Source organism: Marmota marmota, unplaced genomic scaffold (genome assembly GCF_001458135.2).
Source record: "Marmota marmota marmota unplaced genomic scaffold, marMar, whole genome shotgun sequence".
NCBI classification, from domain to species: domain Eukaryota; kingdom Metazoa; phylum Chordata; class Mammalia; order Rodentia; family Sciuridae; genus Marmota; species Marmota marmota.
In genome coordinates this window covers 22,714,071-22,733,665 of record NW_025999869.1, presented here as the reverse complement: position 1 = coordinate 22,733,665, position 19,595 = coordinate 22,714,071, and the positions used below count along the sequence as shown (strand labels likewise).

Sequence of the window (19,595 nt, the reverse complement as noted above, 5' to 3'; positions counted from 1 at the left end):
TACACATCTTTTTTTTTTGATTCTAGGTATTAGAGAACTAATTTGAAAGGGATAATAACAGAATTTTTTTTGGAAGTTTCAAAAATTGCTAGAGCTGTATTGTCCATTATACTCTGAGCCTTTAGCCATATGTGGCTAATTAAATTAAATTAAAAATTCCATTACTTATTCATATGACTGACATTTCTAGTGTTTATAAACTACATGTAGCTGATATCTACCACTGTAGATTTAGAGCATTCTCATCATTGACAAAAGTTCTGTTAGACAGCATTGTTCTAAAAAGTAGAAGGTAGGATATATTGTTCTGTAGTTTCTCCAAGTCTTACAAGGTTCTTAAGCCTCAAGTTTTGCATAGTTGTGTTTTCTGTTCAGTACATAGGACTTGGTTGAATAAATATTGATATAAAAGGAAAAACACTTGCCTATTTGAATCTGTTTTGAAGTGTTTAGGATATAATACAAGTCACAAGACTAGCTATTGTCTAAATTAATCCAAGAAACAGCTAAGAAAGCACCATATTAATTGTTCAGTAATATTTCTTAATGTTGATTCAGGGGAAAACTACAGAAGGTTGAGAATTATAAAACATAGCATGTATGTATAGAGTCAGTATTCTTCAGACTTATATACTAAAGAGCATCAAAATGTTACAGGTTTGAGTGGGTGGATGGATAAGCTGTTACCCTATCAGAATTTTTTTTTGCAACAAAAAAAAAAGAATTTTTTTTGCATATGTTATTAATGATTTACAATATGCTTAAGTGCAGCCTGAACTTTAGAAATGTAGAGCTTGATGGGGCTTTAAAAATTGTCCAGCCCTGTCTTTTCATCTTACAGGTAGGTAGAAGAAACTGATGTAACATTTATGTCTAAAATATATTTTCTGTGCTACCATGCTGATGACAAAGAACAAAAGACTTGGTTCATTGACTTTTTTCAAAAGCTTTAATAATCTATGTATAAGTTCTAAGCTGGTAACTTCAAGATTATGCAATTTGGGGAACCATAAAATTTCATAATTCCTATGAATTTCATAATGGGTCTTTCTTTTTAGAACAACAATTTGTAATCTTTACACAATGCCACGAATTGGAGAGCCCGTGTGGCTTACAATGATGTCGGGGACTCCAGAAAAGAACCAGCTTTGTCATCGATTCATGAAGGAGTTCACTTTTTTAATGGAAAATGCTTCCAAAAATCAGTATGACTTGCTTTCTTTGTTTATATATGTATATTTGTTATTTACTATAACTAGATATCTAGAGTGTGAGCAAATTCAGTTTCAGAACTGGGATGATGATTTATTGTTTTCATAATTATTTCATATTATTAGTAATCAAAACAGTACTCTCAAAATAATTAAACAATAGAGTATGGAAGAGTGCTGCAAAACCTAGTGAATGAAGAATAGAAAAAATGTCTTAAATTACATGTTAAAAATCCTGACATCTCACAGAAAACTCTGAGACTTCCTGTTTGTGAATTGTATTCATTTTTTAAAAATACTTTTTTAGTTGTAGTTGGACACAACACCTTTTTATTTTATTTATTTATTTTTATAAATAAATCCTCAGTGGTGCTGAGGATTGAACCCAGTGCCTCCCACATGCTAGGGGGGTGCTCTACCACTGAGCCACAACCCTAGTCCCATGTATCCATTTATGATACCTTCATAGGAGAGGTTTAAAAATACTTATGAAGTGCTAGGATTACAGTGATACATTTTAAATGTGATATTTTATCGTACTGTTTTCTTTGAACTATTCACCAAGTCCTCATAATCCGTATGAGTAATTCAGATGTTTTTATTCTCTTTAATGGTAGACAAAGTTTTCTTAGTACTATCCTTCATTTTTCTCATTCAGTAATTTAGAAATCTAAGGACCTGCTGGTTTGAACTAAGCAGATTAACACTCAAAAGAATCTAGTTTTTCAAGTAAAATGGCATCCTTGTTTTGTAATTATGATCCAAATAACTTATGAATGTTCTCTTTATTTTAAAGATTTTCTTTAATTTGTTTCCCAGGAATAGATTTATTACTTTTTCATGCTGGTGGTGTACCTATCCTTTAGTCTCTTCCCTTCCCTTTTTAATGCTATTTGGCCATGAAAATATGTGCTCTTTTTGCTTATTCTGTCAAAATGTTTTACCTAAGGTTTCATGAAGGTAGATTAGAATCTGATAGGGATGTGTTTTGTTTTTAGATTCTTGCCAGCTCTCATAACTGCAGTTTTGACCAATCATCTTGCCTGGGTGCCAACAGTCATGCCAAATGGACAACCACCTATTAAAATATTTTTAGAAAAATATTCCTCTCAGAGCGTGGACATGTTAGCAAAGACTCATCCATATAATCCACTCTGGGCACAGCTGGGTATGTAACCTGAAACTCTTACACCGTGTATTATACTTAGACTTTTATGTAACTATCTGGAATTACTTTATAAGAAGAAAAAAATGAAATCCTCTCTTTTACTCCCTTAATTCTAAAGCATCTCTTCTGCTTTTGTCCTTATATGTCTGTTAAATTGTCCTATCATGTTAAGCCTGTTATCGTTCCTCAAAGCTAGAGAACCACAGTTAAAGCAAGAGTTGCAGACTGATGGCTGTTTTACTAGTACTTCAGGGTCTTCAGAGTGTTATGCATTTTCACACTTTGTCTAGAAAGAATTAACCAACTAAGTCACCTGAGATAGCTAGAATACATCTAGTTGAGAAGCAGTTCGTTGAGATTTCTATTGTTCCACTTTTTGTTTGGTTACCATTTTGGAAAATGTTCTTTCTTAGTATTAGGCATTACTAAATAAGTGGGGAATATAAGAAGGTGGATGATTGATAAGTTCTGGGCGTGAAAAAACATGCTACACTCCATAAAGTCGGGCATACCACTGTTGAACCATATTTTTCTTATTAAAAAAATGGAGATAGTACATCTTCAAACAATTATGAAAATTAGATAATACATGTAAAGTACTTCAGACAGTGTCTGGTAAACATAGCTATTACATCTACTCTATCCTGTTTCCGTTAGATGGTGAATGGAAGATAAGTTGAGAACATTTGGTGACTTGGTTGAAACTTCCTATAGGTTTCTCTGGTGATTGAGCTTGCCAGGCAGGTTGGCATGTAGCTTTTTATCTCATGTTAATCAGCCTCCTTTCCTCCTTCCCTACCTGTTGCTTTATTGAGTTACAGTTTACATAGAATAAATGAATACTTAAAGTATATAATTGATATGTGTCTCTGTGTTAATGTATTCATATACCTCTGACATCATCCCCATAATCAAAATGCTGAAAATATCTATCACTTCCAAAGGATTTCTCATGCCCTCTTGTAATTTCTTCCTCCTGTTCCTTTTCATTGTCCTCCTTCCACCCTTTCCCCCCATTCTTAGGTCTGATTTCTGTTACTATAAATTAGCTCATTTTCTGTTACAATATGTACTTTTTTTGGTCAGACTTATTTCATTCAACATAATTAAGAATCACTTCTATGTTGTATGTATTAATACTTATTTTAATGCTGTGTAATATTTTTATATGGATAGTAATTATTTTTTAAAACAAGTAATTAGCATTTTAAAATTGGGACATTTCAAATTTATTTTCAATTCTGCAGTCATTTTTTTCCATGTTTTTAAATTGGTGCGTTGTAGTTGTACATAATGATGGGATTTGCTATTAGATATTCATACATGCACAGAAAAATTAAATATTTTTTTTTGGTACTGGGGACTGAACCCACAATTCTGCAAAGAGCTCTGGAGGGTATAAGGACAAGTAATAATTTGGTCTTGTCTTTATACCCTCCAGTGCTCTTTGGACAAGTAATAGTTTGGTCTTTGCCTTCAAAAAGTTGATCATATTTAGGGCTGGGGTTGTGGCTCAGGTAGAGTGCTTGCCTAGCATGCTTGAGGCACTGGGTTCCATCCCCAACACCACATAAAGGTATTGTGTCCATCTACAACTAAACATTTTTCAAAAAGGTTGATAATGTTTAAAACTGTAGCTAATATATATCCAGACAAGAATGACAATTCAAAGAGGAAATATAAATGCCCAGTGTGAGTTCAATAAGAGGGGCTTACTTCTTTCAGTGACAATATCTAATTGAGAAGCTCTGGACTATCAGAGAGAGATAGGGAACAGTAAGTACATTGCATGAGTGAAAGGAGTTTTGATTTTAAGTGGGATTTTGGATTCAAAAGATGGAAAGAAAATTAAGAAGTATAACTGGAAAAGTAAAGTGGGACCAGTTGTGAAAGACTCACTTGCTATGCCAAATTGGTTTGAATTTTTAGTCATTAGTGAGAATTTTGGATTTGGTTTGGAACAATGGCATTGTAATATTTGAGCCAGTATTTTTAGTCAGAGGATAAAACTTACCATAATGCCACGTGGAACATACATTCATTTGAGACCCATTAATGTTTGTTTCTTTAAAAAATATGGAGTTTTTATAAAGTAAAAATAGAGGTTTTTAAATGTGTATACTGACAACTTACAAAAATTGAATTAAATTTATTAAATTTGTGTTCTCCATTTTTAAGTTGTTTTGCACACCGATTCCAGGTTTAATTTTGAGTTATAGCATAAATATAGGAATGTGTGTTGTGACTGTTCCAGCTCTACTCCTTGCCATCACTGCTCCCTTCCTCTTCTTGATCTCCAGCAGATATTGTGCTTTCCATTTTTCTATGTTGGATATAGCTTATAGAATCCTTGTATATGAACTACTTCAGGCAGTACTTCTCCTAGATCCTGGCATAGAGAATATGCCTAATAAATGTGACTCTTTGAAGTTTCAAAATCACAGCAACTCTTTAAGCAAGAAGTTTTTAATTCCTTCATTCACCTTTCTCTTTGGTTATAACCATTTACCCTACTCTCCTGAATACTCAGTCCTCTTTTAAATAACAGTAAATTTTTCCACTACTCATTCAATAAGAGTAGTTTTCTTGGGCTGGGGTTGTGGCTCAGTGGTAGAGCGCTCGCCTAGCGCGTGTGAGGCCCTCGGTTCAATCCTCAGCACTACGTAAAAACAAATAAACAAAAGAGGTATTGTGTACAACTAAAAATAAATATTAAAAAAAGAGTAGTTTTCTCATAATTGAAAATAGCTTCCTTAGCTGTGTGTTGAGGATGTGTCCATTAACATTTTTCTATTACAGGGGACTTGTATGGTTCTATTGGCTCTCCTGTACGGCTTGCAAGGACTGTGGTAGTTGGCAAACGACAAGATATGGTCCAGAGGCTACTTTATTTTCTTACTTACTTTATAAGATGCTCTGAACTTCAAGAAACCCATCTTTTAGAAAATGGAGAAGATGAGGCCATTGTTATGCCAGGCACAGTGATTACTACCACTTTAGAGAAAGGTGAAATAGAAGAATCAGAGTATGTGCTTATCACAATGCATAGAAACAAAAGCAGTTTGCTGTTTAAAGAGTCCGAAGAAACAAGAACTTCTAATTGTAACTGTAAATACTGTAGTCATCCACTCCTTGGGCAAAATTCAGAAAATGTGTCACAACAAGAGAAAGAAGATATTCCAAATAAGGAACTGCTAGGAATTTCAGATGAATGCCGAATAATTTCTCCTTCTGACTGCCAAGAAGAAAATACTGTTGATGTTAAACAGTGTAGAGATAAATTAAGAACTTGCCTTGACACCAAGTTAGAGACTGTTGTTTGCACAGGATCTGCTCCGGTAGACAAATGTGTATTGTCAGAAACAGACTCAGAGCCAACAGAGGAAACATGGCAGAGTAAGGAATTGCTGGATCCAGATAATCACACAGGCAAAGTAATGAGATCCACAGGAATAGTTGTGGAAAAGAAACCTCCAGATAAGACTGTGCCTGCTACATTTTCTTGTGAGGCCATCCAGACAAAGGTTACATTTCTGATTGGGGATTCTATGTCACCTGATTCAGATACTGAACTCAGGAGTCAGGCTGTGGTGGATCAGATTACTAGGCATCACACCAAACCATTGAAGAAAGACAGAGGGGCTAATGATTTACATCAAGAAACTAAACAACCAAACAAGGACCAATCTGTAGAGTCTGATTTACAAAGCCTGCTTTCTGGAGAGCCCTGTGAACTTCCCTGTTGGAGTCCTTCAGACCCAGAAAGCCTGAGCTTATTTGATGAATATTTTAATGATGATTCAATTGAAACCAGGACTATTGATGATGTTCCAGTTAAAACAAGTACAGACAGTAAAGAACACTGCTGTATGTTAGAGTTTTCAAAAAGATTGTGTGCAAAAAATAGCAAACAGAACAATGAACTTTGTAAATGTATAGAAACAATTCACCAAGATTCGTGTAAAACCTGCTTTCCTCAGCAGGACCAAAGAGATACACTCTCCATTCTTGTCCCCCATGGGGATAAAGAGAGTTCAGAGAAAAAAATTGCTGTAGGAACTGAATGGGACATTCCAAGAAATGAAAGTTCAGATAGTGCCCTTGGGGATAGTGAAAGTGAAGATACAGGTCATGATATGCCGAGACAAATCAGCAGTTACTATGGAGGAGAGCAAGAAGATTGGGCCAAAGAGGATGAGATACCTTTTCCTGGGTTAGTAAAAACTTTTTTCACCTATAATTGGCCTTGTTATATACCTTTCTTTTGTTTAGCTGGGCTATGAAGGCTGGTAGTAACTAATATAAAAAAGAGATGATTGTCTTTTCATATTCTTCCTGTTTTTGATACTGGGGATTGAACTCAGGGGCACTCAGCCACTGAGCCACATCCCCAGCCCTATTTTTATATTTTATTTAGAGACCGGGTCTCAGAGTTGCTCAGCGCCTCACCATTGCTGAGGCTGGCTTTGAACTCGTGATCCTTCTGCCTCAGCCTCCTAAGCCGCTGGGATTATAGGTGTGCACCATTGCACCCGGCTTCCATATTCTCATTTTTTTATCATGAGCTCTTACTCATAGGGAGTATTAAAGTTTATACCCCACAAGCACCCCATAAAGACTTTGTGAAGGTATCTGAGAAGATACAGGATCTAGTTGATATATATAGATTACTTATTGCTTAGGAGTTTCTAGACATTTTGGAGTGAATTGTGATCATAAAAGGACCAAAATATGTCAGTTAGGGATAGGTAATCACTGAGAAGGTAGGAAATTGCTATTCAAAATAAATGTGGTCAATACAAAGAGGAAAACAAGGAATGTATACTCTAGGTCAAGTATAACAAGGAGAAAAAAACAGGCTTTAGCAATGATGTACTCCCAGATATGGACAACAAAATTAGCAACTTTGTTTTGAGTAGCAGTTTTCAGAATCTGATTATATAGGACTGTGTTAAAAACACAACTCTATTTAAGTAATGAAAGATTCATGCTCACATTACAAAGTTGTTTATTAGCTATTCCCTGGATAAGAAGAGTACTTTGTGGTCTGAGCGCTTGAGGCAGTTTTTATTTAAGGATGATTTTACACTGAGTATATTTTGTAGAGAATAATGTAAGTGGAAATATGGACTAGTAGAATTCACTCTTTTGTTTTGTTTTGTTTTTACTGGTGTAAAATATCTTTATTACTAATTAGATCTGTCTTCTTTGGGAATCTTTCTTCCAGGTCAAAGTTAATTGAGGTTAGTGCTGTTCAGCCCAACATTGCCAACTTTGGGAGGTCCTTGCTGGGTGGCTACTGCTCGTCTTATGTGCCTGACTTTGTTCTTCAAGGAATTGGGAATGATGAGAAGCTCCGCCAGTGTCTGGTGTCAGATTTGTCTCATGCTGTGCAGGTGAGTGTGTTCTTCATTTTATTTAGATCAAACTCAGGAGGACCCCGAATTGCCTTGTATTTTTGGTGATATGTGACCATGTAACATAATCATCTTTCTCTGAATCTGTCATTTTCTATACAGTGTTTACATCTTTGTACATTTCACTGTGAAAGCAAGTATACAGTTATAGTAATCTACAAAATGGAAATGTGAAGTACAGAATGTACTTTACTCATACATGTCCTTAAATTAGATTATTTTCAATATCAAAAAATTACAGATGAAATGCAAATGAGATTATTTTCGTAATCTCCTTTTTGGATTGTTTATTATTTATATGTAGAAGCATTGACTTTTATACATTAATCTTATATCCTAAGACCTTGCTGAATCTTCTAGTTCTATTTTAGGGTTTTCTCCACACAGGCTGTGGTTATCAGTAAACAGTTTTACATATTCCTTTCCAATCTGGATGCCTTTTATCTCTGTTGTCTTCCTTCCCTTCCTTCCTTCTGCCTCATAGCAGTACAATGTCATTAGAAGGGGTGTCATTGTCTTGTTCCTGATCTTAGGGGAAAAACATTCAAGGTTTTTTTTTTCCTCTTCTTGTGGTACTGGTGAATGAACCCAGGGATGCTCTAATACTGAACTACATTGTAATTTATTAAAAAAAGTTGTTCATAGTGTGCATTTATAATCCTTTAAATTTTTATAAGGTTGCTGGTAATGTATCTATTTTTTTTGTGTGTGTGTGTGGTACAGAAAGCTAAAAACAGGTCTTTCTACCATACAGTGGCAGCCATTCTTAATATAAATCCTTACAACCAGTCATGGTGGCATATACCTGTAATCCCAGCTACTTGGGGAGGCAGAAGCAATAGGATTATAAATTTGAGGCTAGCAAGACTCTTATCTCAAAATAAAAAATAAAAAGGACAAGAAATGTAGCTCAGTGTTTGCCTAAATGCATGAGGACCTGAGTTCAAGCCCTAGTACCACCAAAACTAAAACAAAACAAAACAAACAAAAAAAAAACTCTGACAGTCATTTGGCAGCCTGTGGATGCTTATACAACAGACTTGCCCACTTACTACCTCTATATCCTAGGACAAAATAATTTTTTTTTCAGTACTAGGGATTGAACCCTGGTCTTCACACATGCTAATATGCAAGAGCTCTACCATTGAGCCACATTGCCAGCCCATTTGGTTTATTTTGAGATAGAGTCTTGCTAAATTTCTCAGGCTGGCCTTGAACTTGCAGTCCTCCTGCCTCAGCCTTCCAACTCACTGGGATTATAGGTGTGTGGCTGGTTCTGAGTAATTAATTTAATAAGACATCTTTTCTCAACTATAAAGTGATAATAATGCCAGAGTTATGTTGTGTGGTGTTTTGTATTAGGTATTCTGTGACATATTTTTTTAATCCTTATTCTATATTTATATGTATATGTGTTTTTTTAATACTATACAAATGAGGCCATATATATATTCCAAGTAAGTGAGCCATGTGCATATAATGTCTGCATATGTATTTGTGAATATATACTATATACTTTATGTATGTATAATTGAGACCTTGTATATAGAATATATGCATGTATGTATATGTAACATATATGTATATATGTGAATATATAAAATACATATATATGGTTCTATATTTTTTATTTTGAATTTTGCTTTTGTCACTGAGCAACTAACAAATTTATTTCTCCATATTATTAACATAGTTCATAAACATGTATTGATGTTTCTTGATTATTTCATGATTTTGTTATGGTTGATCTTTTTCTTATTCTGTGTGTGTGTTTGTGTGTGTGTGTGTGTGTGTGTGTTTGTGTGTTGCTGGGGATTGAACCCAGGGCCTTCTGCATGCACGGCAAGCACTCTACCAACTGAGCTATATCACCAGCCCACTCAGCCTTTTTCTAGAGAAGGGAGTCTCACTATATTGCCCAGGCTGGGCTCAGGTGATCCTCCTGACTCAGCCTCCCAAGCAGCTAGGACTTTAGGTGCACAGGACTGTGCCTGGCTCCTCTACTACTGAGTTCCATCTCCTGCCCCCTTTTATTTTTCATTTTGAGAGAGGGTCTTGCTATGTTTTGCAGGCTAGTCTCAAACTTGCAATCCTCCTGCCTTAGCCTTCTGAGTAGCTGGGAATACAGGCGTGCATGACCACGGGCAGCAAAATTTTTCATTTGATTTCTCTTAGAGAATTTGCATAGTGATTGTTCATTACTGGATAAAGTGATATCCTTTTAGGATGCCTAATGTAGGCTTCTTCAAGAGCAAACTTATATCCTTAGCAACTAAGAGCTATGTTAGCTAAGCAGCTCAGAGCTTAGCTCGATAAGTTGCTGAAGTTGGCTTTGAACTTGAGATTCTCCTGCCTCAGCCTCTCCAGCCATTGGGATTACAGGCATGCACCACTACACCTGCCTGTGCTTGTCATTTTTGATCTTTTTGGCTAAATCATCAGAAGCCAAGGGCACAGCCTGTGCCTCTTGGTCTTTTTATCAATATATGTAAGTTAAAGTATTTTTTTCAACTACACCTTAAGTTTTTTTATTATGAAAGTGTCATGCTGTGATAAACATTCAAATAATACAAAAATTTGCAGAGTAAAAAGTAGAATTTTATTTTTGGAGCGTGAGTACTGGGGATTGAACTAAGGGACACTCAACCACTGAGCCACATTCCCAGCCCTATGTTGTATTTTATTTTGAGACAGGGTCTCACTGAGTTGCAAACACAACTGGGATATAATAGTATATGTATATATTAGTATGATGACATTTGTTTTTCAACAGTGTATGTTGAACAGCCTTGTTAGTACATGTTGATTTCTCTGCTTTTCAATGCCATCTTTTACTGTGGATATACCTCTTGGTAAAATAGAAAAATCTAGTACACACAGGCAGTAAAGTACTTTATGTCATTAAGGGATAGCCACTGTGGTGCTGAGGCATATCAATGCTTGGAAGCACAATTTATCATTAACTTGTTTGTATGGGTAAATTCTGTCTTATTTTAAAATTGTTTACCCCTTTCAAGCTAAACATATTTTCCCTGTTGCCTGGCACATAGTTAACAGTACGTTTTCAAATGAAAGAATGATCAAAAGACTGATGAAAGTAAAGTTCTAGATTAAAAGATACAGAATTCTGGTGGTGAGTACAAAATCTCTATGATTTCCTCTGAGACATCTGAGGATGTCTCAAAGTATTTGTTATTGAGTTAACTATTTCATTCTCCTCTGCTAAAGGTTCTTTGTTGTTAGCTGTCAGAATTTAACTTTTTTTTTTTCTTTTCTGCTTTTGGTTAGTATTGCTTCATTGCCTCCTTCCATTTGCATTATCTTTGAATACTTTATTTGCTTATCATAAGTTGAATTCTTTTTTTTCCCCCCAGCATCCAGTGTTGGATGAACCAATAGCAGAAGCTGTCTGCATTATAGCTGATATGGATAAATGGACTGTTCAAGTGGCCAGCAGCCAGAGACGAGTGACAGATAATAAATTGGGAAAGGAAGTGTTGGTTTCGAGTCTTGTTTCCAACCTGCTTCATTCCACCCTTCAGCTTTATAAGCATAACTTGTCTCCAAATTTTGTAAGTATATGTAAGCCTTGAAAAACATTGAGTAATCTAGTAGGTGGTTAAGTTTTACTTAGTATGTGCCTGAGTTAAATACTACTGCTAACTTCATTGGTTTTCTGAAACACTTGATGTTTGTTGCTCCCACCACCAGCCTTATTGTAATAGTATTTGGAGCTGAAAAGTTTGGCAGGTAATTAAGGGTAGATGTGATCCTGAGGTGGGGTCCACAGGGGTCCACTGATGTGATTAGTGGGTCTACTAAGGAGGAAAAGAGAGATTATTCTCTCTCTCTACTCTTTGAGGATACACAGAGAAGTTAGCTGTCCACCAGCCATGATGAGAGCCCTCACCAGTACCCAACAGTGCTTTCACCCTACCCTGATCTTGGACTTCTAGCTTTCAGACTGTGAGAAAATAAATCTCTCTTGCTGAAGCCACTGTGTTATTTTGTTATGTCACCTGAGCTAAGACTGAAAGGTTTGTGTATACATCAAAATACTGTAATTTCAGTGGCCATAATTTTCAGTCACCTGTAATATGGTCATATAACATCCCCATGCGTTATGTAGAATGCCACTGCATTCTGGACCCTCACTGCCACATCAGGTAGAGCACCTCTGGGTTCGATCCCTAGTATGTCCAAACCAAACCAAATCAGACAAGTAAACAACAATGGTAGTGTGGGGTAGGGAAAGAAAGAAAGAAAAAGAAGAAAAAACCTAGTTATCAAAACAAGTATACAAAAAAAAAACCCACTGATAACAACAAAATAGAAATCAAGTACAATAGTTTAACCAAATATATATTACCATAGGATGCAGCAGTTCTACTTCTGCATTTATACTCAAAAGAATTAAAAGTATGGACTTAAACATTTTAATGTTTATAGCAGCATTATTCACAATAGCTAAAAGTTTGAAATAACTCAAGTTATCATTAGCAAATGAATGGGTAAAGAAATTATGGTATAATACGTACAATGCAATATTTAATTGGCCAGAAAATGGAATAAAATTGCTTTTCTGTGAAGTGGCACATAAGTGTAATCCCAGCTACTTGAGAGCTGTATTCTCCCTACAGGAGAAGTACAAGTTCCAAGCCAGCTTGGGAAATTTAGTGAGATCTTGTTTCAAAATTAAAAAAAAAAAAATGGCTGGACTAGCTCAGTGCTAGAGCTATGACATAGATGAACCTCAGAAACATAATGCTAAGTGAAATGAGGTAGATATAAAAGAAAAAATATTCTGTGTAATCCCAATTATATGAGGTATCAAGAAATTAAGACAAACTGCAAATAGAATCGTGGCTACTAGTGGGTAAGGGAAGTAGAAAATGTCAAGGCATTATTTAAATTCTGTTTGAACTGAGAAAACATTCTGGAGTGTATGGTGGTGATGTTTGTATAACATTGTGAATCTCTTAATGCCATTGAATTATGTACTTTTAAATATTTAATATGATCAACTGAACATATTTTATATATATATTTCAGTTAACATTGTCTTAAGACATTTTCATCTATAAGCAAACATTATGGAGAAAACATATACCACAAAATAGATGAGCTAAGAAATCCATTCAGTTGTGTTTTTCTAATAATGGGCTTTTATTAGGAGTCTTTAATAGCTTTTCATTGGAAAGGGGATTACTCTCTTCAAGAATCTGAATGTTTTAATACTTGAATCTACTGTTTTTTTCCTCAAATATCTATAGTATTTATTCATGTGAAAAACTGTCTCTAGTAAAATGAGCAAGCTTATTAGCACAAAGCAAAATCTAGGTATTTAATTTGATGTTCCAGGTGAGAAACCTTTTCAATTACAGAGTATTCTCTGAACTATTGCAACCTGACTTAATCACAGGAGAATACACCCTTTCCTATATATTTGAAATAAATCAATTTATAATAATGTTATATTTATCAAATTTGAAATACAGAATATTTTTTTAAATCCTGAAAATGAGTATTGCACATTTTGAATGTACTTTTTGTCAGTAAATTATACATTTTAAAATGGTAAATTTTATGTTACATGTATTTTACCCCAGTTTTTTTTTCCCCCAGTACCCGCTGTGACTTAGATGAATGCTATGACATAGATGAACCAATGGCACTCAACTACTGAGCCACATTCCTGGCCCTCTTTTGTATTTTTTTTAAGAGACATGGTCTCACTAAGTTGCTTTATGCCTTGCTTTTGCTGAGGCTGGCTTTGAACTCTAGATCTTCCTGCTTTAGCCTCCCTAGTTGCTGAGATTACAGGCTTGAACCACCATGCCCAGCCTTTACTACAGTTTTTAAAAAAGCACTTTTAGAAGCTAACCTTTGATAAAAGCCAGAAACAAATTTCTACTCCTTTTTAGCTAAAACTTAATGTGCTGTAAATTTTTGTTCATGTTGGAATAACAAAATAGAATTGAAAAAACATGATGCTTTGAAATTTGTCTTTCTTAAAGAGTTGGAACCAGTTTTCTCATCTGATTCTTGGTTCTTCCTTAACTGCAGTGTGTAATGCATCTTGAAGACCGGTTGCAGGAACTATACTTCAAGAGCAAAATGCTGTGAGTACTTGAGGGGCCAGATGCGTGTTCATGTCAAGGAGCTGGGTGTGGTTCTTGGGTAAGTTCGTAGTTTCTTTTCTGGCTTTGCTTTCTCATTGCTCTGTCTTTAGGCAAGAGATGTTTCTCAGAATTGCCCTTTTTCCTTTTAAGTATATTTTCCTATTAAAAGTTGGCCATTGTTTTCATTTGGATTGCTCTGTACCATACAAAAGCAGATTCCCTGTCATTCACTGATCTGAAAGGCACTGTCCATTGTGCCACTACATGCAGTATAATGAGAATATATTCAGAGTGAATTACGATCTAAATTTTTATCTTAGAAAAAATAAGTTAATAGTAAGTTTTTATTTATTAAATATGTTGTAAACATTTTTTCCAAGATTGTGTCCTATCTTTTACATGGTGAAGTCACAGCATTCTGAGGATGAATGTTTATATAAATATGTTTATTTACATATTTCTTCTCACCTTATCTGTATGTCTGTCTCTTCTGAGTTATTCCATGGAAGGAAACAGTTATCCAAAATGCTAACTGCAGAGGAACAGAAAGTTTGTAGGAGAATAATAAAGCCCTATTTCAGTATATTCTTTGTTGGTGGTGTTTTCTTTTCTTTTCTTTTCTTTTGTGTCTGTCTGTTTGAGACAGGATCTCCCTAAATTGCTGAGGCCCTCACTTCTTACTCAGGTGGGCCTCAAACTTGGTGATCCTCCTGCCTCAGCCCCCAAGTCTCTGAAATCACACACATAAACCACCATGCTTGGCTTCAGGTTGTTCTATAATCACCTTTTTTTGTGTTCTGTGACCACTTTTTTTTTGTGTGTGTGTGTATGTGTATATTTCATTTCTTGAAATACTAGTTGAAGAAATTATAACAAGAGAGAATTTTTTTTCTAATTCAGTTTTTATGAAGGGAAAAGTGGAGAACATCATTTAGGAATTTACTGTGTGTCACAAACCAAATTGAATTAAATTCTTTTATTAGTTTTACTCCTTTTTTGTGTGTGTGCATGCTGGGAATTGATTGAGCCTAGGGCTAGGACCTCAAAAATACTAAGTACACACTCTGCCACTGAACTACACTCCCATTTCTTAATTTTTACAGTCGTCCTTCAGTGTGTAGGCAATATCATCCAGATTGGAAATCAGGATTTTGTAAATTAACATGCCAGATGTTACACACTAGTAGGAATGAGTAGGGATTTGAATAACTATATCTTTCTGACGGCAGATTCTGTTTATTTATACCATAGTACTACACTGTTGTTCAGGTCCTGATGAGGCTAGGCTATTGACTTGAGGAGTACATAGAGAATTGTTTTCAAGTATTTGGGAAATCAGAAACAGTATATAATCTTGTTTATTCTAGGGAGGGAAATGTATATGTAATGCTTTTATTTTTTAAAAAATTAGACTAGTTTTTAAAATAATGGGCATATAGCCAAAGTTCATGCCATATTGGCATTAATGAAAAGTTGTTTTCATCTTTCTCTCAGGTTTGGAAAGTTTAGTCTCTTATCTGTTATTGTAGAACTGACCTTCTAATATGTCTTCAACATTTATTCATATGAGCACATACTGATCACTCATTTTAATGGCAGTATAGCATTCCATCATATATTTTATAGTTTCCTTTCCTAAAAATATAAATCTTTGGCTTTTGTAGGATATATTTCTGGAAGGAGAATTTTTGGGAAAAGGGCACATAATTAAAAAATTTTAAAGATATTGTAATAGTTAATATTGAGTACTATGCAGAAAGTAAATATAAATTTCCACAAACAGCAAGAGCTAGGGTCTATTACCAGACTTTAAATTTTGCCAAGCTGCTAGCTGAAAAGTGGCATCTAATTTTATTCAAATTCCTCCAACTGTGAGTTAAGTCTGAGTTGCTTTTTCTATGTGTACTAGCCATTTTTCTTTTTCTGTAAATTGTTTTAAGATGTATTTTGAAGAAGTTTCCTTTACTTCTTCCAGTATACCTTATTATAGAAACACTTTTAGCCAAAACAATCTACACATAATATTATTTTATTATACTAGATATTATTATTTATACATTATGCCTTGCATAAATGCAGTATTAGTAAGTGAATGAGATGCTTTCCTGCATCCATGAGTTTGTTACCTTTGAGTTTAGAGGCTTTCTTTTCATTTTTTTTAATTTAAATTTTTATTTATTCATTTATTTATTTATACTGGGGATTGAATCCAGGGGTAATTTACCGCTGAACTACATCTCTAGTCCTTTTTACTTTTTATTTTGAGACAGGACCTCAAGAAGTTGCTGAAGGTCTCACCAAGTTGCTGGGGCTGGCCTTGAACTTGGAATCCTATTGTCTCAGCCTGCTGAGTTGCTGGGATTAAAGTGCCACCACACCCAGCTTTTCTTTCCTTTCTTTTAAATCTGTGGTTTTAAATTTTACTTACTAAAAAATGTTGTACTTTTGTTATTCTCCCCTCTCACCCTTTTCCTTTTGGCCAAGGTGACTCCTTAACTGCTGAGGCATAGTATCATTTCAGGTAGTTATCATCTGTAGAATTCATATTCTCTGTACAGAAAGCCTGAACTGAGTTTTCTTTTCTTTATTTCAGTATTGAATCCAGTGATCTTCCTCTTCTGGCTGCTGTAGCAAGCACTCATTCTCCATATGTTGCTCAGATACTTCTTTAACTTTGGTGGAAAGTTAAATAGAAACCAAGGAAAGAGGCACAACATGTATTTATGAAATTTTTTTCCTGTTAGACTTCTGTCTGAATGAGTTCATCTCCCAGGTACCCTGCACTGCATTGCATATTCTGGGTACTTTGGATGAGTTTTCTTTTAACTGGATTTGGGGTGGTGGTAGGTTTTTTTTTTAACCAAGTGAAACTAAAGCAGCATAAATAATTTTGCTGGCTGGTGAGTGGGGGGCATTTGAAAAAGCCAAAGCATAACTTTGAAATTTCTACAAAATAAATAATATCAAGGAATTTCATGTCATCACTACAATGTTGTCACAACTCATAAATGAGTGTCTCATGATTAAATGGCTCAGAAGTAGTCATTAGTTTTTAATTCTGTAGAAAGCTAAAAAACCTTGATTATTTGTTATTTTGTTTTGCATTTCAAAACAGCTAATTTCTGGTTATTTCTCAATGTAAGTATTTTAAACATCCTGTTAATTACAACAAACTCAGAATAATGAGTGAAAATATATGTTATGTTGTCCACCCAAGTGTACATATGTATCTATTTTTTTAAAATGCAGAGGTAGAAATACAAAATTGGTGAACATGCCTTTTCTAAAAAAAAATTTTCAACTAATATTAATTGTATATAATGTTATTAGTTTATGTGATTTTTTTTTCTGTTTCACATATTCTAAAATATACATAAAGCCAATTTCTTTTTAAGGCTGAGGATGAGGATTCCTAAAATAAGAATACTACTTTATACTATTTGTTTTTTAAGTATGAGCTAATTCTTATAAATACTAATATTTACATATTCACTAATTTAATAAATGAAAATTAGGATAAGAAATTACACCAAAGCATTGGCAAAAATAAGAATAATATTTTCTTTAAAAGTGCTCAGGTAGTCAAGCCCCTTATTTTCATTATCAGCCCTTTTTGAAACCACAGGAGCAGAGTCTTTGTTACACTGCTTAAAATATTCAATTTACACTAATTGAAATTATAAATTATTCTCTTTTCTGTGACAGTTCCTCCCTTCCAAATGGTGATTTTTTTCAGATTTCCACTTCTCAATTTTTGTTGTCTTTGTATATACTGTAGAATGTTGCTTGTAAGAAAGGCTAATATGAAACCAAACCCATGTAAGTAATGTAAATAGAAAGATGGGTAGATAAAGTTTTCAATATGCTCTACTACCTCAGTTTACTTGAATACTGAATTATAGTTTATTCTTTGCTTATCTGGTCTAAGATACATTAAATGGTAGAAATAATTCTGATTTCTGCTTTGACTGTTTCCATCACAATTAACTCATTAGCTTAAGAAAACCACTTGTTTATTTATTTACTAAATACATTTATAATATAGCACATCCATTCTTGCTATTATAACTTTTCAATGATCAGTGAAAATTTTATGTTCTTTGTTTAGTCAACCTTGACTAGTGTTGGGTCACATTTTCCTCACCCTTTATGTTTATTCAAGAGATTTCCAACTAGACAAAGAAGTGGTTGTTTTAATAGAAAGTAAATCTGAAATTGATCTGCCTACAGTTTGGCCCATGTCCTTTAGGTGGTACTTGTTAGTACCCAAGTCTCCTGTGGATGACTTGCTGCCAGAATGTTTATGAATGTATTTTCTTTGGCTTAATTTTCTTACTCCATTCATTAACAGAACTCTTCTATTGTCTATTTTTGCAATTCAGTGAGTCGATCTCTGGCAGAATTCAGATTCTATAATACTTCCTATATGGGCCATTGTACATTATTTTTTGGTTGTGGCTCAGAATAATATGTAGCAGGTAGGTAATGTCTGTTTGAGTCAATCTTCTTAATCATCAAACTGTTTTCAGTCCTATTTGAAATGTCTAATAAATTACTATTTAGTAATTCTAGTCTTCAGTAAGTGAATGGCTCATGCTGCTGTTATTCTTAAAGCTAAGCTTTGCTGGGAAGGAAAAGGTTCATAGTTTCTTAAGCACACCTTAATCCTTATAGGATTCCTGAGTTATAATTCCTAACACTCCTATAATTTCTGGACCTTCATCATAATCATTCTTTCCTTATATGAAGCCCAAGGAATGATTTACTGCTTTGGTGGTCTGTATGATGAATGTCAAAAGAGTTTTGACCTGTTTAAAATAAGTTTTTCAACTTCTTATGGTACAAATATGTTACATATCAAAAATATTGTTGCAACAAGCAATAAAAAAGGGATCTTTTATATGATAGAATTAAAACTAATTTTCCATACATATAAACTAATTGAGTTGGTTCTAAGTGTCCTGGCATTTATTAATATGTCTTAATTTTGAGTTTGAAAATATTAAGTGCAATAAACATACTAGCACAGATTTCGTTTTGTTGCAGTTGGCATACACTGAGGATGATCACAAAAAAAAAGATCAGATTTTACGTAAGGCCTACTTCTGTTTGATGTCTTATGAGAGTGTTCTGCTTTCTCTAAGTTATTTAGATGATGGATATATAAAATGTACATACTTGTTCCTTGTTCAGAATACATTTTTCAAATGTACACCTGTATTATAATAACCTCCCAGTTCTAGGGGAAATTTGTGCAATAAACACACATCGATTTGATGGGTAGTGTTGGTCTTTCTTTCGTATGTTAATAAGATCTATGTAACATTATGGACTCTGATGTCAAACCAATTAGATGTTTGACACTTCTGGACATGTGACTTTTCAGTATTTGTAAAATATACATCATGAGGTTGTTGGAATTGAGTAAAATAATGTATGTCAAGAATTTACTTCAGATCACTACTGTGGGTTTAATCTCAGCACTAGAGTGCCTGGTTCCTTAATGCCTGCCCTAGCATTACATTCACTCCCCAGTACAGGGGTGGGATGGGGATACAACTCAGTGCTAGTGTGCATCAAATGATAAACCTTTTGGCTGTCACTAATAACCTGGTGATTTTACCAGCCTTTTCCCAATTGTTGTTGGATAATTTTTAACATGTTCTTATGAATAGAA

At 34.5% G+C, this 19,595-nt stretch overlaps 1 protein-coding gene and 1 long non-coding RNA gene across 2 annotated transcripts in view; one reads left to right on the top strand and one right to left on the bottom strand.

The window, feature by feature from the left end:
* LOC125610671 overlaps positions 1–8,949 on the bottom strand; it is a 13,673-nt gene extending 4,724 nt beyond the window's left edge. The window contains exons 1-2 of the long non-coding RNA XR_007340665.1: positions 8,734–8,949; positions 7,996–8,000 (exon numbers count right to left, since the gene is read on the bottom strand). This is a non-coding gene — a long non-coding RNA (uncharacterized LOC125610671). The remainder of the gene's footprint in view (positions 1–7,995; positions 8,001–8,733) is intronic.
* The window catches only part of Fnip1 (folliculin interacting protein 1), a 35,447-nt gene extending 16,252 nt beyond the window's left edge, over positions 1–19,195 (top strand). The window contains 8 exon segments of the mRNA XM_015492578.2: positions 1,059–1,205; positions 2,210–2,379; positions 5,179–6,592; positions 7,607–7,775; positions 11,171–11,368; positions 13,863–13,918; positions 13,920–13,976; positions 16,512–19,195. Coding sequence (XP_015348064.2) covers positions 1,059–1,205; positions 2,210–2,379; positions 5,179–6,592; positions 7,607–7,775; positions 11,171–11,368; positions 13,863–13,918; positions 13,920–13,976; positions 16,512–16,590 — 2,290 coding nt within the window. The 3' untranslated portion in view covers positions 16,591–19,195.
* The last annotated feature ends 400 nt before the right edge of the window (positions 19,196–19,595 follow it).